General features: G+C 41.0%; 1 protein-coding gene across 1 annotated transcript in view; it reads right to left on the bottom strand.

Moving 5' to 3' along the window:
• The window catches only part of LOC132897577 (cytosolic phospholipase A2 gamma-like), a 47,109-nt gene extending 26,191 nt beyond the window's left edge, over positions 1–20,918 (bottom strand). Inside the window, exons 1-8 of the mRNA XM_060938829.1 lie at positions 20,893–20,918; positions 16,641–16,752; positions 16,175–16,317; positions 15,618–15,819; positions 14,137–14,242; positions 13,878–14,018; positions 12,339–12,404; positions 5,280–5,434 (exon numbers count right to left, since the gene is read on the bottom strand). Of these exons, the coding sequence (XP_060794812.1) occupies positions 5,280–5,434; positions 12,339–12,404; positions 13,878–14,018; positions 14,137–14,242; positions 15,618–15,819; positions 16,175–16,317; positions 16,641–16,752; positions 20,893–20,918 (951 nt within the window). The remainder of the gene's footprint in view (positions 1–5,279; positions 5,435–12,338; positions 12,405–13,877; positions 14,019–14,136; positions 14,243–15,617; positions 15,820–16,174; positions 16,318–16,640; positions 16,753–20,892) is intronic.
• Positions 20,919–22,496: the final 1,578 nt, after the last annotated feature.

The following is a 22,496-nucleotide window of genomic DNA, read 5'->3' as shown; positions in this document are numbered from 1 at the left end:
CCCCTGCCCCTCTATAATCCTGTGCACGTCCCTGACTGTGGCATTGTGTAGCCGATCACTTACAATTCATCCTACTTTCCGATTCACACGCGCTATTCCCAACCTCAATGAGCCAACACAACTGGGCACATACATACGTCATGAGTGTTACACAGAGAAAATGAACGTGCATTCTGATTGGATAAAATTAATATCACGGCGGGCTGTTCAAACTGCGGAAATAGTTTGCTCGAGCTACTTTTAAAACACTATAACTTTCCAACCTTAGAACAAAAAACTTTTGTAAGTCTTGAATAAGGTTCATCAATGTGTGTTTTATTGTTATATTTACTCTATATATTGCCTTTTCTTCCCCTTTAATTCTCACAAGAGAGAAGTACTTGTACTAGGACCACATGTAACTAGAAGTAGGTTTTCTGATTACACAGTAACTTTTGATGGCCTTTTTGTTTCTTTATGTGCAGCAGTAAAAAAAAAAAAAACTCGGGGTGATTATTGACTGCAGTCTTTCATTTGAAACTCATATCGATAACATTACCCTGGATAGCTTTTTTTCATCTCAGAAATATTTTTAAGATAAGAAATATAATGTCACTACATGATGCAAAAAAAGATTAGTTCATACTTTTGTTACCTCTAGGTTGGATTATTGTAATGCCTTACTGTCTGGATGTTCCAATAAGTGCATAAACAAGCTCCAGTTAATTCAAAATGCAGCAGCAAGAGTCCTTACAAGAACTAGAAGATATGGCCACATCAACCCTGTCTTATCCACACTGCACTGGCTCCCAATCAAATTTCGTATTGATTATAAAATACTACTCTTGAATTTTAAAGCACTGAATGGTCTCGCGCCACAGTACCTGTGCAAACTTCTGGTTCTTTATGACCCACCATGTCAACTTAGATCAAAAGGTGCAGGCTGTCTCCTGGTACCTCCTATAGTGAAAGCTAGATCAGGGGGCAGAGCCTTTTCTTACAAAGCCCCACAGTTATGGAACAGCCTTCCAAGTAGTATTTGCGACTCAGACACAGTCTCAGTGGTTGAAAACATATCTGTTTAGTTAAATCTTTTGTTAATAGTTTTATTAGGTAAAGGAGTTGATCTGGAGGGTCCTCAGGCATAGTGTTTTGGTAATTGTACAGACGCCGTAAATGTGAAATTATGATGATTAACTGTTCCGAGAGATTTAAAAAGCTCATTTCTTTCATGTTCGTATTTCTTGCAGTGAAGGAGTCCATGCTCTACTGATTCTGGATGGCTTCAATGTTCATAATTTCCAGTTGGGTGTTTGCCTATTATGTTTAGAGAAAAGTTAAGTCCTGTATGTCCAATTCTGGTGGCATGGTGGTGTAGTGGTTAGCGCTGTTGCCTCACAGCAAGAAGGTCTGGGTTTGAGCCCCGTGGCCGGTGAGGGCCTTTCTGTGCGGAGTTTGCATGTTCTCCGCGTGGGTTTCCTCTGGGTGCTCTGGTTTCCCCCACAGTCCAAAGACATGCAGGTTAGGTTAACTGGTGACTCTAAATTGACCGTGAGTATGAATGGTTGTCTGTGTCTATGTGTCAGCCCTGTGATGACCTGGCGACTTGTCCAGGGTGTACCCTGCCTTTTGCCTGTAGTCAGCTGGGATAGGCTCCAGCTTGCCTGTGACCCTGTAGAACAGGATAAAGTGGCTAGAGATGGTGAGATGTCCAATTCTTAAATGGGTGATCATGATTTCTTCTCTCTGACACCTGCTCTCTATCCTTCCCATATTCATCTGCTTTTCAATGTTATATAGATGTCTCCCTGTTTAATTTCCATCCTGCTAGGCTGACTTTGCATAGGACTTGATATAAATCTGAGCCTCTGCCTTACTTATTGGGATTTGCAATTCTATTTCTTTATTATTTAGCATTTGCTTAGCCAGCTTGTCAACCTGTTCGTTTCCCTCCACACCAATATGAGCAGGTACCCAAAGAAAACTCATGTTGGTGTGGAGGGAAACGAACAGGTTGACAAGCTGGCTAAGTATTATAACAATATTTTTATTTTTTTATGAGAGGTTTAAAATTTAATATAACAAATTTAGAATTAACTTTTTTGTCTGCACTGAAGCAAAAGAGCATTTTTATAGTTTTACTTAATTTCTGAGTATATTATGTCTGTCCTTTGGGATTTGGCTGATGTCGGTACAGCACATCTCCGCAACTACCTTTCCCATTACTCCCTCAGTTCCTGCCCCGAACAATATCCACTTCATCTCATCTTTCACTGCATCACGATTGGCTTGTCTCATCTTTCACTGCACCGCGATTGGGTGGTATACTGCAGTAGATCGTGACGCAAACTCGCCTATAAATCGGGTGGTCTGAGCACATTTTGCGCTCTCTGCCCGACCTCCTGACACGAGCGTCCCACGTCCCACCATGCGAACGCCTCGCCACGGTCATGGATGTACGCGACTGCCGATGCCCTGTGCCTCTGTCCTCCCAAAACCAGATGCGCCTCGGCTCGCTCTGACCGACACTCTCCGACCAATTCACTGTTGGTAAAAAGAGACACTATGGCCTGCAGGCGGAAGCGAAGAAACAAAGGGTTAAACATGCGTTGCTGTATGGACCACTGACCACTGTTTAAAAAATAAAAAAAGGACCTCAGTTGCATTGTTTCGCTTTTGTTGTGTTTGAAACTGGCTCCTGTTATTACTACACTGTAATAACGCTAATTAGGAAGATTGGAAGCAAACGATTCCCTCCATGTCTTCAGCCAACAAACTTTTGACCAAGGACCTTTTGGATCAATGAGATCCTGCCCAGGAAGGACTTTTGCAACATAGCAGATCTGCATTAAACTGAATTGAAGCTGTGCTCCACTCTTCAGGAGAATACACCAAAATGGAGGCTCACTGATGAACTCCTTCATGCTGCCATGCGAGAGTGGTCCCAAGTAAGGCTGGCATTTGGGCAATGTTAGTCTTAGTTTGATTAGTTTATGTGAAAAGTGCTATTTAAACCTAAGGTCAACCTTAGGTCAACAGATGATCAAACTTTTGGTTTGATCTATGTTATTTTATTTCTCAGTGTTACTCTGGTCGATAGATTTTGCATTGCCCTATCTCTCTTTACCTCTATTTCTCTATCACTTGCTTACCATGCACCATTTTTACACATCTGAGTATTCAGACATAACTAAATTAAGGGCCAGCTAGCTCAGCTGGCTACAGCATGGTGCTGATAATACCAAGATTGTGGGTTTGAGCCCTGTGCGGGCCAATGATTATTTATGCACCTTTTGTTAAAATCCTTTGTCTAATCAGTCACACAGAGTGCCTACAGTCCCCTCCCGCACCTTTTTCTCATGATTTCACTTACCTGCAAACATACACACACAATATTACTACTTCATATCATCATTTTGTGCCTTGATTTTTAAGAAGAAGAAGAAGAAACCTTTGTCACATGCACACTTCAAGTACAGTGAAATTCATCCTCTGCATTTAACCCATCTGAAGCAGTGAACACACACACACACGCACACACACACACACACACACACACACACTCAGAGCAGTGGGCAGCCACACCAGAGCACCTGGGGAGCAGTCAGGGGTCAGGTACCTTGCTCAAGGGCACCTCAGCCCAAGGCCGCCCCACGTCGACCTAACTACATGTCTTTGGATTGTGGGGGAAACCGGAGTTCCCGGAGGAAACCCACGCAGACACGAGGAAAACATGCAAACTCCACACAGAAAGGCTCTCGTAGCCTGCAGGGAATAGGCCATCAGACATTCTGTCACATGTCCCAGACCCGGTGAAATGTAACTGAATTGTCTTGGCCAGCCCTAAGGGTCCCATCTGCATCCCATCATTACTGAGGACTGTGCTCCCATCACCCAATCAAGCATCCAGCCAGAGCAGGTCATGATATTTTTTAACCATTTTAACATGCCATTGTTGTGTACCGTATTATGCCTGATGTCAAGACTCTCGTCTCTGCGAGCCTACCACACAGAATTAATACTTGTGTCATTTTTAGGGCATACCTAACAACCTGTGTTTTCTCTCCCTCTCTCCCCCCCTCCCCAAATCTGTCCCTCTGAGTTACATGTTGGTCCTGGGATCGAGATGCTGACCTCTTCTGCTCCTCGGACCTGCTTGATCCATCCTGGTGCCCTGTGTCTGGTTGGAGTCTCATCGCATCGCTCCTGTGGAGGATGGCCCCATGAGGACAGTTGAAAGTTACACCTGGAGGATGCTCTGGACTCTTACAGTAATGCTTTTATGGCTGAGGACTACAGTTGACTTGCTAACTTTAGGATTGCAGTTGCCATGAACAGTTTTGCACTCAAGTTTCCATCAATGAAGAGTTACAACATCAACGAAACTGTCTTCATGTTAAAACTGTTAATATTATAGTCATGCTGTCTGTTGTTGCCCAAATGAGGATGGGTTCCCTTTTGAGTCTGGTTCCTCTCGAGGTTTCTTCCTCATGTCGTCTGAGGGAGATTTTCCTTGCCACCATCGCCACAGGCTTGCTCATTGGGGATAGATTATGGATAAAATTAGCTCATGTTTTAAGTCGTTCAAATTCTGTAAAGCTGCTTTGCAACAATGTTTATTGTTAAAAGCGCTATACAAATAAACTTGACTTGATGGCTGCTGGGTTTGAACCCAGAACCTTCTCACTGTGAGGCGACTGTACTAACCACTACACCACCCCCACCAAAGTCAGAATCCGCTGAGTGTGTAACAATTCACCTGCCGAATCAACTAGCCCTGAAAATGGATGGGGCTGGAGTGTCGGGCCCATAACCGGCCGTCGCCGGCAGGCTGTTTTATCCGGTAAAGCTAATGATTGTTAAACAGCTGTTAGTATTATTGAATGTACCTGATCAGTGTTATCCTCACTTGGTTTTGTCATTTTAAAACATTAAATATTTTATAAGAAACTGTGTCTTGTCTGTTTTGCTGCAGTATTTCTTGAAGCCATCCTCTGTCATCAAAGAATTCACATTGCTTTCACTAATCTAGTGTATCATTAGAGTAATTAATTCATTAATTTAATAATTAATAGACATACTGATTAGTAAAATTAATGAACTGATATTTTATGAGACCAATTTAATAGTGCAATTGCACCTACATACGTTTATGAGACTGATTTAATAACGCAATTGCATCTACATAATTTTGGTGCCCCGTGTGAGGACCTACACTGTATACATGGTCACTCATTTAGACCATGCAAATATGTATGTGCTCAAACGTCTGCTTGTACGCTCATTTCTGTTTGCATTACCTCCATGGGGTCTCCAGAACTGAAATCAAGGGAGATGAAGAGATCGATGTGTCTCTCTTTTCTCAGCATTGGGAAATAAGGAGAGTTGTCCAGCAGCCCAGCATCCATATAATTTCTCTCCTCTTCACTCAGAACAGAGGGGTCCACATCTTCCACTGATATTAACAATCACAGAAAATGAAAAATAACATCTTTATATGGTCAAGGCAAAGGCTATTCAGTTACATCAAAATTTGTTTTCTACACTAACTGTCAATGGGTTTGCCCATTGCAGTTAAGCCTTTGTGCCTACCTTTCATTTGGTGGAGGAAATCGTATGTTGTTCCCCATGTCCAGTTTGTAAGAAGCTCAAAGATCTTTGGTATAATCCATGAGATCCATGCCTCTTTAAAAGTAAATTTACAGTTATTCAGTTTGAACACAGTCTAATAAAAATGTGAAAATGTAATGGATATTTAAATGAGCAATATGCAATACATCAACCTTTGATGCACTGACAGTAGCATAAAAATATGTGCAAGTTGTAGGAATAACTTCCTGAAATTGATGAATACCAAAATAAAACTTTTGCTAAATTAAGGTTTCACTGTGGTTTTTTTTTCTTCTCTTATCTCCACCTTCCTCTCATTCAGCTGGTCAATAGGTACAAGGGAGGTTCAGAATTGTTTAGACTTTAAACTATTTTCTTCATCCCACCGCTAGCTGATCCAACATCTTATGTTAAAATATGGTAACATTTCTTCACCAAACTGACATTTTTCTCTTCCACTTCTCAAAGTTGCTGTTTAAGCGCTTAACGTTTTCACAGTATTTCAACCTCTCACTACAAGTCCATCATCTGTACAACAATTTCCATCTTCAGCAGCTCGATGGACACAGTTGGTTTGAGTCCCCACAGCACTAAGAGAAGGTACATCTAAACTTATTCTATAAAAAGGATGTCCTGTTCCAATGTCTTGGTCTAAAAAGTGCTAAAAACCTGCCATTCTACTGGAAGTCCAGGACCTCTACCATCTCTTACAGCTCCTCACTGCCCTGTGTTAACCATACTGTGGGCTACCTAGCTCAAGCTACATCAGCATCTCCAACTGTCTGTTTTTTTCTTGAGTATGTGAACAGTTATTTTCCCCCGTCCTGCTCAGGTTTCCTCTCCAGCCCCTTGTCTCATCTCATCTCATTATCTCTAGCCACTTTATCCTGTTCTACAGGGTCGCAGGCAAGCCAGAGCCTATCCCAGCTGACTACAGGTGAAAGGCGGGGTACACCCAGGACAAGTCAGCTTGGTCATCACAGGGCTGACACAGACAACCATTCACACTCACGGTCAATTTAGAGTCACCAGTTAACCTAACCTGCATGTCTTTTGACTGTGGGGGAAACCAGAGCACCCGGAGGAAACCCGCACGGACAACATGCAAACTCCACACAGAAAGACCCTCACCGGCCACGGGGCTCAAACCCAGACCTTCTTGCTGTGAGGCAACAGCGCTAACCACTACACCACCATGCCGCGGCCCCTTGTCCAGTTTGCAATACTACATCTCAACACCCTCTAATGATACCTCATGATCCCTAAATTAATATTTAGGGATCCTTGATTGTCTGGTTTCTGGTTTTGGTTTGGCAGCGCACAGGATGCAGTGGTTTTTGTGACTCCCAGTATAGTGCTCTATTCTATTCTATTCTATTCTATTCTATTCTATTCATTTATGATACAAAGAAATCTCATCTCATCTCATCTCATTATCTCTAGCCGCTTTATCCTGTCCTACAGGGTCGCAGGCAAGCTGGAGCCTATCCCAGCTGACTACGGGCGAAAAGGCGGGGTACACCCTGGACAAGTCGCCAGGTCATCACAGGGCTGACACATAGACACAGACAACCATTCACACTCAAATTCAGACCTATGGTCAATATAGAGTCACCAGTTAACCTAGCCTGCATGTCTTTGGACTGTGGGGGAAACCGGAGCACCCGGAGGAAACCCACGCGGACACGGGGAGAACATGCAAACTCCACACAGAAAGGCCCTCGCCAGCCACGGGGCTCGAATCTGGACCTTCTTGCTGTGAGGCAACAGCGCTAACCACTACACCACCGTGCCGCCCCACAAAGAAATCTATGAGACAAAATTATGATACAAAGCCCATGAGGGGCTTTGATAACACAGCCCCTTATGGCTCTCATATAGCCATTATACATCCACTGTGCAATTTTATATTACCTTCTGCATTGAGGCCATCACAATAAAAGAACAGCTGGCTGAGGTCTTCACCACAATATTCAACCTCTCACTTTCCCAATCCACCTCAACTTTCTCCATCCCCATGAAATCATCACCCTCATGTCTGAATGATTTCTAACACATAGCATTCACCCCCAAACTGGTCGTGGCCCACATCAAAAGACCCCATCCCTCCCATACTTGACCAACACCCAATTTGCCTACCATCCCAAAAGGTCAAGGGAGGATGCCATTGTCACTGCCCTGTGCTTTGCTCTGACCCATCTAGAATATAACACCACATATTTGGATACTGTTCACTGATTTTAGCTCTGCCTTCAATACCATTGTCCCCTCAGTACACATCCTCCAACCTGACCCTCAGTACAGGTGCCCCCCAAGGTTGTGTCCTGAGCACCCTCCTCTATTCTCTCTTTGCCTATGACTGCCTGCCAAGCCAGCACTCAAACTCACTAATAAAGTTTGTGGTCAACACCACAATTGTAGGCCAAATCAATAACAATGAAGAGACAGCCTACAGGGATGAGCTCCTGCACCTCACCTCATGGTGCACCGCCAACAAATTCATCCTCAAATGTACAGAAGACAAAGGAGCTGATTGTGGACTTCAGGAAGTCCAAAAGCTGCAGCCACTCCCCATCACTGAATTCAAAGTGCAACATGTGCCCAGCTTTAAATTTTTTGGACTTCACATCAATGAGCCTGCACTACCAGGCTCAGAAACAACTTCCTCCACCAACTTGTTATACATCTGAACCTGGCTACCACTGAACTCTAACCACTCACTTCTTATCACCCCACCCCCCACCTCCTCCTTCTCCTATCTCTGCACTTTAAATGACTCTGCTTTGCACTGCTGCCACTGCAGGCCTGCCATGTTTATCATGCAGAAGTTTATATTTTGCACGACTGCTTAATGTGTACAGTGTTACTTTACATACACTACCTCAGTCAATGCAAATTTGCACATATGTGATGGTCTTTTGTTCTCTTGTGTTCTTATTGATATTTTTTCCTTCCCTGTTACTCGTGTTTTTATTGATAGCCATGTTCTCACCAGTTCACTGTTTGGTGAGGCCGCAGCCCTCTTTTCATTTACACTTGCACCTGCACATTGTGTAAATGACAATAAAAATTGAATTCCCACAGAGTGTTCCCTTACTCTGGGATTAATGTTGTCACAAATTTATTTTCTTCATGCATTTTCTAAAATATTTATTGGAACTGTTTATAAAAATATTATAGTTTGATGATAGTATAGTGTCACAGCATACTAGTTTTAATGTTATAGTAAAAAAAGTTGATACTTCTCTACTTGGGTGGCACAGTCAGTGCGTTTACATGCACATAGAGAAAATCGAATTTCTGCCATAGCTCGACTGAAATCGAAGTTCTCAATGCCATGGAAACACCTTAGCTCGGCTGAAATCGAACCGAACTGGATTTCTCGTAATCGAGCTACGCGACCTAGATTATGCGATTGTAGCTGAGCTACTTACTGCATGTAAACCCTATCGAGCTACGTAGTCGAGCTACTTACTTCAGCACTGCCCCTTCCGGAAGTGACGAGTGACGAGACCACAAGCGGGAAACACAACAGCCTCGGTCGGCATGAAAACAGTAGTAGTAGTAGCGAGCAGCAGAAGAGGTCAGGAGGAACAAGGAACAATCTTCTCTCTCTCGATGTTGCTGTCCTCGTCGTCGTTCTTCTTGTGAACACAGAACTGATAACTTTGTTTATACTCTTGAATAGCTCTTCTTCATGACGACAACCGGAAGTGTACCAACATGATGGGGCATGTAGCGCCACCTGTGGCTCGGGTGCACAATGTACCTCACACAATAGCTCGATTTCCTTGTGTGCATGTAGGATTGGATTTCTCTGGCACCCCTGATGGGACCCTTAGCTCGATTACCGACAGTAGCTCGATTTGGATGTGCATGTAAACGCACTGAGTGGTGTAGTGGTTAGCACTGTCGCCTCACAGTAAGAAGGTTCTGGGTTTGAGCCCAGTGGCTGACGGGGGCCTTTGTGTGTGAAGTTTGCATGTTCTCCTCATATCTGTCCGGGTTTCCTCTGGGTGCTCTGGTTTCCCCCATAGTCCAAAGACATGCAGCTTAAGTTAATTGGTGGCTATAAATTGACCATAGGTGTGAACTGTTGTTTGTCTCTATGTGTCAGCCCTGTGATGATCTAGTGACTTGTCCAGGGTGTACCCTGCCTCTCACCCATAGCCAGCTGGGATAGGCACCAGCTTGCCTCTGACCCTGCACAGGATAAGTGGTTATGAATAATGGATGGACCTATCTACTTGAATAATTAAGTCAAATATATCAACTCTTTCTCAACTGATTAAGCATGTACTGTATAACATCCATCCATTATTTGTAGCCGCTTATCCTGTACAGGGTCGCAGGCAAGCTGGAGCCTATCCCAGCTGACTATGGGTGAGAGGCAGGATACACCCTGGACAAGTTGTCAGATAATTGCAGGGCTGACACACAGACAAACAATAATTCACACTCACACCTACGGTCAATTTTGAACCACCAATTAACCTAACTTGCATGTCTTTGGACTGTGGGGGAAACCAGAGCACCCAGAAGAACCCCGCACACTCACGAATAGAACATGCAAGCACCACACAGAAAGGCCCCCATCAGCCACCTGGCTTGAGCCCAGAACCTTCTTGCTGTGAGGCGACAGTGCTAACCACTACACCACCATGCCGCCCCTCATGGTATTTAAATTTTAACAAAAACAAAAGGAAATATTTATTTTTAAAAAAGTTATCATTAAAAAGCTATTTTCAATAAACCATGTATCTAAAGGTATGGTGACGAATCTATATAATATTTCACAAAATACATGAACCGAATATTGGAGACAGGCACGTGCACACATAGGGCTTTAGGGGTGCTTGAGCCCTTGCCCTTTTTGCCTCGAATTAAATGTTGCCCTTTAAAAAAATAATAAAATAATAATAATAATAATACAGTCCTGTTAGAAGTTTAAAACAACGGCGGTACAAAAACTCCACGGCAATCTACCAATGTTCTTGTAATCCGGGGTGGTTGTGTGCGCTGTTATCCGGGGTGGTTGTGTGCGCTGAGCTGCCGCTTCTCTGTCCATTGCTGCTCCGCTCGAGCGAGGCCAGAGAGAGGGGGCGCGGAAAGAGAGAGGGGGCGCGCGGACTGAGAGAGGGGGAACAAGCCGCTGCGCGCGCTGCCACAATGATAACAGAGGAGACGGACAGTGAGGCAGCTTGAACATGTGAGTTATGGTCTAACAGTTAGCCCTTTCAGACTGTATGGACATGACATTTGGGCGTTTGTAGGGCTACTGACATTTGTGCGAGTAATTTAAGTCTCTGTAGTTTAATAATCTGCTTGTTAACTGACGTGACCTGACCTGTTACTGTTCACAATCGATTGCCTCGGCCGTGCTTCGGTGTACATGCAAGTATCATATATCGTCGGGAAGCTTATATTCTCCTCTTGTATAACTAGTCGTCGACCTCTTCCACAACGTGCTCAAATCAAATGTGGGTTACGTTTCAGAAAAAAACAAAAACAAAAGCTTGTGAAAAATGTACTCAGAAGCCTATGCAAAGAAGAGAGGCTCTCTGATCTCCTTCTCCTCTCGATTGAAAAAGACATACCCATAAATCACAATGAGGTCATTAATATCTACAGGGACATGGCCCCCAGAAGGTTACTGCTTTAAGGCCCCTGGAATGTTAGGCTTCTACCTTATGAGAGGAAGGACTGATTTTTATCATTTTGTCCATTAGGCTATTTACTTATTTGTTCAAAGTTCAGGTTTCACTGTTCAATGTTAAATCTTTAACAATAAAAAAGCCTAATAATGCACCAGTGTTTTATTGCTTTGCATGTCTTCCAAGCCAATGATAATGTGAGTGACAATTTTGCTGACACAAAAGAAATGGCAATTGGCAATTGCATATCACACAGGACACATCGCTAAGTACTTACTTTCCTATTAGTACGTTAATTTTAATTCTACATTTCCATATTTTGGAAAGGACCGGGGAAAAAACTCATGCACTTGCTGCCCTTTTTCTGACTTTGAGCCCCTGCCCCTCTATAATCCTGTGCATGTCCCTGATTGGAGAACTGAGGATTTCGATAAACTCACTCCTCTCAGAGTCCTCAAACCGATCTTGGAAATTTTTACATATCATCAGTGTGTATTCCTTCAGTGTCTGATGCTTCTGGTCATATAGTAACTCTTCTTTAGAGATAAACATTGCTCTCCCATGTTTATCCAGCTTTCCTGTGGTGGAAAACATATCTTGGTAAAGAAGCAAAGTTTTATGATAAACTTACAGACTTCTCTCATGCACCATTCATTCATGACTTTATTTCTGAATGTTTTTGTGATCTAAATTAACTCTTCTAGAGAACAGAAATGTATTTTTAACAGTATAGAACATTTCTGAGCAGCGTACCTTCTAGCTGCACAGTCATTTCTGTGATTAGATTTGTGGGGTCTTCCTCGTTCAGAACACATTTGTTCAGCTCCACGAGAGTTAAGAGCACCTTTTGGTCCTGGGCTGAGTATTGCGTAAATGGAAGTAATTCTGTGTGTGTGTGTGTGTGTGTGTGTGTGTGTGTGTGTGTGTGTGTGTAAAAGAGAGAGAAATTCAAAACATATACATTAAACTGAGCACTTACAGCAGTTAATTTTGCAATATTACAGATTGAAGATGTCTAGTTGTCCAGACGGACTCATTAAATGGAAAAATAAATAAAACAAATGAGTGAAATATTAATCAAAAAGGCATTAATACCTTTGATATGTTCCCATAACCATTTCTGTATCTCTTGTTTACTAGCGAGGGCACTGCCACAGAGTCCTGTGTAAAAATATCAGAAGGATAAACAGTTAGTGGTTTCTGGTTAATTTTGATCATTTATTTACTTGGCTGTATATAACATTTCTGTGTTTAACATGCTCATATAATGCCCATCCATCCATTATCTGTAGCTGCTTATCCTGTTCTACAGGGTTGTAGGCAAACTGGAGCCTGTCCCAGCTGACTATGGGCGAGAGGCGGGGTACACCCTGGACAAGTCGCCAGATCATCGCAGGGCTGACACATAGAGACAAACAACCATTCACACTCACACCTACGGTCAATTTAGAGCCACCAATTAACCTAACCTGCATGTCTTTGGACTGTGGGGGAAACCGAAGCACCCGGAGGAAACCCACACAGACACATGCAAACTCCACACAGAAAGGCCCTCGTCGGCCGCTGGGCTCGAACCCAGGACCTTCTTGCCGTGAGGCGACAGTGCTAATCACTACACCACCGTCACCGTACTGCCCCCTCATAGAATGCATATTACTCAATAATTTGTTGACATGCATTACTGGTCAAATTATTTTTTAACAACCTTGAGAACCTGCACAGGACCTTATGAAGAACCTGAAGAAAACAGAGAACCTTCAGAGACATGATTTTATTACCTTTTTTTTTTTGGTCAAAAACTGACAACAGGCTAAAATAAATTTATTTTCGATTCGGTTCTCTCTTTTCATTGTGTGTAAGTTTACATCAGCCTCTGTGCTGTTGGTTCTCTTAGATTTGAGGGGAAATGGACATGGGAGTGCATTAAGAGTTGACCGTGCATTTATGAATATTAATGTGAGTAAAAACAACTGGAAGAAGAGATAATGCTCAGTAGCACAGCTCTGTAGTTTACTCGAGAGGATTTTTTTTTTTTTTTACTTGTTTGGTATTTTTCATGTGTTGTGTGTGTGTCTTCATGTCTGAATTTAGTCTGTTCCAAATATACAGAGAGAAACACTGGCAAAAACATTTCAACAAAAAAGTACTGATTTTTGCACACCATAATGAGCAGATCACCACTACAAATGTCATCCACTGCATTTAACCCATGCTGTAGTGAGCAAGGAGCAGTGGACAGCAATAACACCCAGGGAGCAGTTAATAGTAAATAATACTAAATATTATTAAATAATACTATCATCATCCTCAAACAGGATGTTTCCTGCTGGTCCAGGGAATCAATCCAGCATCCTTTCAGTCACAGTTCTATGTCTCTAAACTTTCGGCCATAGGCTTCACTTATGCTTTAACTTAAAACTCCTTTTCTGTGACTCTAAAATACATTTCACTGTATCAAACCAGTGAACAGTGGATTAAAGTCAAAGAAAAAAGAAAAAAAATCTATGCTAGATTTTAAGGTATTTGGAGGCAAATTACTACTGAGAAATAATCATTCTGAGGATATAGTATGTCGTGTTGTGATAACAATGGACTCCGTTATTGGAGTCTCTGTTGTCTGGAAGTGACAGATACCTTGCAGATACAGCATGTCAATCTCAGGTTGTTTTTTCACTAAACGCCCTTCTTCAAACTGACTCCCAAAATAGGCTGAGTCCACAAACGCACCAGCGAGGGAGTAGCCAGCTTCATGAGGCGCAACCTCAAACCAGACATCTGCACAGAAAATGCTGTCAGAATTTCAGCCTTATACTTACTAATTACTTTATAAGCACACACAAGCAGGCCTTACATTACCCCCATATACAGGTACACACATGGACACAGAACAAACCTCGGTCCCGTTTCTTCTTTTTGCACTGCTTGTCAATCACAGTGTAGACGGGATATGGGTCTTTGCTGTGATTCTCTCTCTGACCGCTTATAGTGTTTTCATCAATCTACACATTAAAAGATGCACAATTTACGTATATTGACTCACAGATAAATTTTAGTTGTGAATATTAATTAGCATTTCACAGAAAATCTGGTCACAGTATCATTTGTAGTGTGTTTTCATATGGAATCAATTTTGTGCCAAAATGTTCATACAATACTTTTGAAATATCAAACAAAAACGACAAATCAAAATACAAAAAAAGAAAAAAAAGTAAATTTTTTAGACTGGCAAACAAATTATTTGTGTAATCGTGCAAAATATCAGTCTATTACTCTTCAGAAACCTTTTATTTTTGTTCCGCGTCTTTCTCAGTTTTGCTTGACGTAATTTATTTTGGTTGCGATTCCAGCTTTCTCATTTGCGCTCCCTGATTTTTTGCTTGCAGTTTTGGCACAAACTTCACGTGTGGGTGGGCTGTCCAGGAATGCATTCCCATTGGGTAACTTGTGTTTGACTGACAGCTATGCTCAGCCATTCCCCAGAGGCTGTTGCGGCCATTTCTTACTCGGATTCTGGCAGACTGTTTGACGAGTGACCGATCCATTGACGGTAAACAAGGATCGAGTGGACTTCAGTGGCGACTATGATATTGAATTAATTCAACAAAGTGTAAATTCAATATCATAGTCGCCACTGAAGTCTACTCGATCCTTGTTTACCGTCAATGGATCGGTCACTCGTCAAACAGTCTGCCAGAATCCGAGTAGGAAATGGCCGCAACAGCCTCCAGGGAATGGCTGAGCATAGCTGTCAGTCAAACACAAGTTACCCAATGGGAATGCATTCCTGGACAGCCCACCCACATGTGAAGTTTGTGCCAAAACTGCAAGCAAAAAATCAGGGAGCGCAAACGAGAACGCTGGAATCGCAACCAAAATAAATTACATCAAGCAAAACTGAGAAAGACGCGGAACAAAAATAAAAGGTTTCTGAAGAGTAATAGACTGATATTTTGCACAATTACACGAATAATTTGTTTGCCAGTCTAAAAAAATTTACTTTTTTTTCTTTTTTTGTATTTTGATTTGTCGTTTTTGTTTGATATTTCAAAAGTATTGTATGAACATTTTGGCACAAAATTGATTCCATATTTTCAAACCAGTGTCAAAAGTGTGAAGCATATACTGTATTTAACAAAAATACAGGCTGGTATTTTCATGGAGTATTTACTTTGTGCTTTCTTGCAGTGCAGTTTTCTAATGTGATATCTGGTTTTACTTCTCAGTTTATTTCAGAAAGCTGCAGGATAATGCTTATTTGTCTGTATAAGGCCAAATATATACATTAAATAAACACTACAAAAATAATGGCAGACGGATTGTGGTTTCTTCAGTCTGTGTACTGGACTCTCTGACCTCATTGCTGAACACACTTACCTCTTTCATGATCATAGTGACAAACATTACAGCCCAGACGTCTGTCAGAGAGAAGTTGTCATTCTGGTCATAGTATTTGTTCAGTTTTTTCCAAGCATCTGACCAGCTGACTGCAGGCCCATCAAGCCTTTTAATGATATTCTCCTTCACAGCGGCCAGTTTGGTGGACCAGTCTGACTCTTTATATAAGGATGTCATGCACCTGTACACCACACACACACACACACACACACACACACACACACACACACACACACACACACAAAAGAGTCAGTTATTGTTCAAATATTCATATTCAAAGTCAAATATTAACTCATTTATATAAGTCACAAATCCATTTATCTATTTCTAATAATACTGATTTATTCTATTGTGTGATACTTGGAATACCTGTATAAACATATTCTCTGTAAAGTGCATCAGTACACAGCCTATGAAGTACACTTAGCATAGATTTTCAGCATACTGTATGCATTTCACTGATTTACAGATGTGAGACACACTGATTGATGTCCACCAGTTTATATTGTTCATGTCTATTTGTGTGTGGATAGTACCATGTGGATCCTGAGACTCCACTCAGGTACATTATGCTGTCCAGGAGATCACAGTTCTTTAGTTGAACCAGTGATCCCAGTAACCCCAGCATGGCTCGCTCACCTCCCCCAGAGCCCAGCAGTGCAATGTTGGGCATTGTATCCTATGAGGAAACATTTGTGACATGCAAGGATTCTACTGAGTTGAAACTTAGTGTACCTTATTCATCAAATGATACACAAATGGAAAAATAATTCGTTTGTGATTTCTTGCAAAATAAGGTGGTTTAAGTGATTTGAATACAAGCAACTCAATGTGAAATCTGCATATTAAAAATGTATACATCATGCTTTTTCAGTCCGTCTCCTCTGTATGCAAGTGACGATTAAGTGAAAAAAACATTAGGCTGAGCCACAGAATGGCACCAGTATGGTTGTTCATCCATGTAAAACATTTAATGACGAAAGGGAAAAATAGAGTCCATACCTGACTGCAGTTGATACCATGTCTCTTTAAGCACTGCAGAACAGTCTCTCCCCTCCTAGAAACATGGTCCTGCTCTCCTTCATTCAGAGAATGACCAATCCTGACTTCAGTACTATGACAATAATGCAAGCACAAACAGTAAAATAAACACACACACACACATATATATATATATATATATATATATATATATATATATATATATATATATATATATGTATATATATATATATATATATATATATATATATACAGTTGAACTCAAAATTATTAGCCCCCCTTGTGGAATTGAACATAATTCTTGATTTCTCCATGAAAATGACCATTGACAACAAATGTTTTTATTCTTGAAATAAATGCACTATGAAGACATTGTCCAACAAGTTTCATTACGATATCTTATTATCACACTGAGTTTCAACCAAAAACAGCAAAAGTGAGATGTTCAAAATTATTAGCCCCCTGACCATTAGTAGTCAATTGTGTACCCTTTTTGACCCACAACTGACAACAACCTCTTGGAATAGTTTTTCACTAGGTTGGCACAGGTCTCCTGAGGAATTTTGGCCCATTCCTCCATTGCAAACTGTTCCAACTGGCCCAAATTGGATGGTTTTCGTGCATGGACGTTCTTTTTCAGCACTTGCCACAGGTTTTCTATTGGATTGAGATCTGGGCTCTGTGCAGGCCACTGTATGACGTTGGTCTTGGTATCCTTGAAGTATTGCTGGACTATTTTAGATGTATGCTTTGGGTCGTTATCTTGCTGGAAGACCCAACGACAACCTAAGCGCAAAGTGAGAGCAGACTTCTGCATGTTTTCCTTCAGTATTTTTAGGTAATCTTCCTTTTTCATGGTGCCATGCACCCGAACCAGACTGCCTGTACCTGAGGCTGCAAAACAGCCCCACAGCATGATGCTGCCACCACCATGTTTAACTGTGGGAACTGTGTTCACAGGGTTGAAGGCCTCTCCCTTTCTTCGCCATACATAGGCAATGTCCATATGCCCAAACAGCTCCAATTTCGTCTCATCTGACCAAAGCACAGACTTCCAAAACTCATCTTTCTTCTTCAAGTACTCACGGGCAAACTTTAGTCGGGCTTTGATGTGACGATGTTTTAGTAAGGGGGTTCTTCTGGGACGATAGCCCCGAAGCCCATTCCGATGAAGAGCCCTCACAACAGTGTGCCTTGACACACAAACTCCAGAAGAGGCCAGGTCAGCAACAATTTCCTTTGCAGATGTACGGGGCTCTTTACGGACATCTCTGACAATTTTTCTTTCCGGAGTTCTTGAGATCTTACACTTGCGTCCACGACCAGGTTTGTTCTTGACCGAATTTGTCTCCTTGTACTTGGCAATGATGCACCGAACTGCAGTTCTGGAGACTGTAAACCTCTTTGAAATGGCAGTGTAGCCTTGGCCCTTGTCATGAGCCTCCACAATCTTTTGTCGGAGTTCAAGACTTATTTCTTTAGTCTTCGGCATTGTGACAAATAGTAATCCTCCTCATTCATTCAAATGCCCTGTTCCTTGGAGTCCTTTTAAACTGTTGAATGGAGCCAATTGACTACAGGTGTTGCTAGGAAGCCAATTGATTGCACAGGTGTTGTTTAAAAGCTGATTGGTTAATTAACTGTGTTTTAAAAGCAAGAATCCACATGGGGGCTAATATTTTTGACCAACTCATTTTTACCATATTTCATATAAAGACAGCCTAAAACTAATTTCATATTCCAAAATGCACCACAAACATCTGAATAGTACTGGTGATTGTTTGTGTATATCAATTTTTAGCAATGCTTTAAACATTTGGAGGATATTTGGGAAAATGTTCCAAAATTTAAAGGGGGCTAATAATTTTGAGTTCAACTGTATATATATATATATATATATATATATATATATATATATATATATATATATATATATACACTGTATACACACACAACTCATGGAAATGAACATAAAACATTAACATAAAACATTAACATAAAACAAGAGCGCTCTCAGAGCACAATATCCCCTGCTGGTAAAATGAGACTGAATTGAACGAAATTGCAATATATGTAGTACTGACATATAACAAAGAATCCTGTCAAGTTTCATGAAATTTCTCCAAAAATTGTGAGAGGAGTTGATTTCAGAATGTGGGTACCCTTCCCGGGACGGACGGACAGACAGACATCGCCACAACATAATCACCCTTCAGGCCTTTTGGCCAGTGGGGGATAAAAAATTTGTCACAGTCTGGTCCGGTCCATCCATGCCTGAGTTTGTGGAACTCCCATGCCGGCTCCAGGCGGGATCCGGGACAGGAATTCAGTCCTGCCTTGCTGAAGGCCAATTTCCTGGAAATGGCACTTCCACACCTGCTACCATTCCTCTCCCATCAGCCAGGGCCTTTTTAAGAACTGTTTGGAGCTACTCCTGTTGCCAGACTGTCTCCTGTAGACTTTCCTTGCCTCGCTATAGCCTTTTGATATTGTGACCTCCAGATTCCCCCTGCCTGTATTGTTCCTTGTTTTTTCCCGTCTAGTTTCCTGTCCAGTTTTTTGCCCCTGTTGTACCTGCCTGTTCCTTTGGACTGTGTTTTTTGCTTCCTCTGCCTGGGTTTCCCTTGTCCCTGTTTTCTTCAGTTTTTGTGAAGATTTTTCTGTCCTGTTTTTGTCCCTGACCATGCCTGCCTGCTCTTCTGTGTTTTGACCTCTTGGTCTGTTCTTTGACCGCCGATTTTTGCCTGAGCCCTATTGTACCTCTGCCTGTACTTCATTAAAGAAGTTTCCTTTTGTACACTGCCTGTCTTGAGTCTGCTCTTGGGTCCTCACGTCACCTCTGTTCGCCATTTCTGACAAAATTGTGAGAGAAGTTGATTTCAGAAAGCAAGCACAGCTTGATGAAATTGCCAAAGTACAAGTTTGTTAATAATCAAGGGCATAATGCTGGTAAAATATGTCCAACTTAAACAAAATTTCAATATGCGTATAACTGTCATGTAACAAAGCCTTTTGCCAATTTTGGTGAAATTCTTCCACAAATTGTGAGAGTTCATTTCAGAAGAACATACACCCTCATGAAATTGTCAAAATAGAAGTTATTTAATCAAGAGTCAAAACTCTGGTAAAATTTTCACAAACAAAATTAAATTGCAATATGTATATTACCGTCATATAACAAGGCCTTTTGCCAAGCGTCGAGAAATGCGTCCAAAAATTGTGAGAGCAGTTGATGTCAGAAGGCAAGCAAACTCGCATGAAATTGTGAAAGTACAACGTTGTTAATCACGGGCCACAACTCTGGTAAAATGCGACCAAATTGAACAAATTCACAATATGCATACTACCGACATATAACAATCACTCTTGTCAAGTTTTGTGAAATTCCTCCACAAATTGTGAGAGGATTGGATTTCGGAAGGAAAACACAGTCTCATGGAATTGTCAAATTATATTTTCTTTTAATCCAGGGCTGTAACTCTGGTAAAATGTGACCGAATTTGACGAAATTACAATATGCATACTATCGACATACACCAATGCCTTTTACCAGGTTTCATGAAATTCCTCCACAAATTGTAAGAGGATTTGATTTCAGAATGAAAACATACTCTCATTCGCCCATAGTCAGCTGGGATAGGCTCCAGCTTGGCTGCGACCCTGTAGAACAGGATAAAGTGGTTAGAGATAATGAGATGAAATGAGATGAACATACGCTCATGAAATTGTCAAAGTATAATTTTGTTAATCAAGGGCTGTAACTCTGGTAAAATATGACTGAATTGAACGAAATTACAATATGCATACTACCAACATATAACAATGCCTCTTGTCAAGTTTTGTGAAATTCCTCCAAAAATTGTGAGAGAAGTTGATTTCAGAAGGAAAACACACTCATGAAACTGTGAAGTTATAATTTTGTTAATCAGGGGCTGTAACTCTGGTAAAATATGACTGAATTTAACAAAATTACAATATGCATAGTACTGACATATAACAAAGAATCCTGTCAAGTTGCATGCAGTTCCTCCAAAAATTATGAGAGGACTTGATTTCAGAAGGTGAGCACCCTTCCCGGAATGGACGGACGGATGGACATCGCCACGACATAATCCCCCTTCGGGCCTTTCGGCCAGCGGGGGATAACAAAAGATAGATACAGGTAACAAAAATGATTTTAAAAAAAAAAGGTCACCAGAATATATTCTCATTTGTGAACACGTAAAAAGAGATAGAACATTAGAGCATTTACCGTTGGATAGGTTTGCTCTGAGACATCTGTAAAGGTAGAAATATAGCCATAAATGATCAATACAAGACACACAAGTACAAACATATAACTCTAAAGTATCTTTAGTTGTGTATACTCTAGCATATGGACATGTGGACACATTATAAGATACAGAGATTCCTCTTTTAAATATGCTGCATAAATCTAGTCCAACTATGCAGTTCTACTCAACTGTCCATACTATGACTTATGGACAGCCTCTTTTTTAGGATGCCAGTCAAACTTAATGGGATAATTCATGGTAAAATAAAGGTTTAAAAATGAAAATAATGTCATTGTTGTGCACACAACTATAAAATATGGTAACAGTTTGTATATGGCTTAGCTGATGGTCTTTCCATTGCTTACTTGTAAGAAATCAACTATTCAGTAATTATCTTTAAACATTAAACAAATTAGTTATATTCACCTTTTCCTCTGGTTGCTGAAGTCCACTCACAAGGTTGTGAATGTGGTTTGGAATGCAAGGTTTTTTTATAGTGTGGGGATATGGGAGGAGATCTGAAGCTAAGGGGCATGGGTAACATTATGAGCATGCACTGTAAAAAAAGATTAGTTGACTCAACTTAACAAAGTCAAGTCATCTTGTTGCTTTGACTGAGTTAAACTGAGTCAACTTATAATGTCAATTTTATTACACTTAAAAACATGAGTTGATGCAACATCCAGTCTGTTGACTCAACTTCCTGTATCAAGTAAGTTGGACTTGAAAATATTGTTTGAGATAACTTTAAGATATGTTGGTTGAATTTATTTTATCAAGTTCTTACAATTGTGAATCAAGTTGGCTCAACATGGAATACATGATTGATACAACTCACGATTTGTTGACTCAACTGTATGTATCAAGTAATGTGGACTGGAAAACATTACTTACAAGAACTAAAAAAAGATGTTGGTTGAACTTATTTTATCAAGTTAGGGCAACATTATTTTTTTTTCCCCTCATGCTCTATTGCCAAGTTACTTGAGTTTACAGAAATTGCTAGATTTCAAAAATTTAAGCAAACTCATATCTACAAAGAATCTACATGAGAATTTGCCACTCAAACTTATTAATACATGAAAAAATAGCTGAAAACTCAGTTCAGTAAGGACCTTTATTAAAACCCCAACAAGTCCAACTTCAATCAGCCTTGCTTCAAAATAAGTGTCAATGGATGTCAAAAAAGACCTTCCTTGGGACATGTTATAAAAATAGCCTTTACACCCTCTAATCCACATTTGCTTGGGGCTGCTCACAAACTGAAATTACACTGTCCCACACATAAATAATGATATAATACATAAGAAGAGCACCCTTCCTTTGGGGAAAAACAATAACTCTGAGTTCAACTGAGTCCATTCTGAGTGAATGTTCAGAGTTGCTGCAGTAAATTGCAGAAAGAGATTCGTAAAAACAAACAAAAAAAATGTATCTCTGAGAAACCTGCTCAAAATGTTGAAAATGAAAACATTCAAACATTACTGAAATGTCCACTCTTGACAATGGCTCTAACATCACATGGATTAGTGTTCCTCCACACAAAGCAATAGAAATAGGTCAGAACATGAAAACAAGGTGG

This window comes from Neoarius graeffei, chromosome 14 (assembly GCF_027579695.1).
Source record: "Neoarius graeffei isolate fNeoGra1 chromosome 14, fNeoGra1.pri, whole genome shotgun sequence".
Taxonomy (NCBI): domain Eukaryota; kingdom Metazoa; phylum Chordata; class Actinopteri; order Siluriformes; family Ariidae; genus Neoarius; species Neoarius graeffei.
This window is presented reverse-complemented; position numbering and strand designations above follow the sequence as displayed.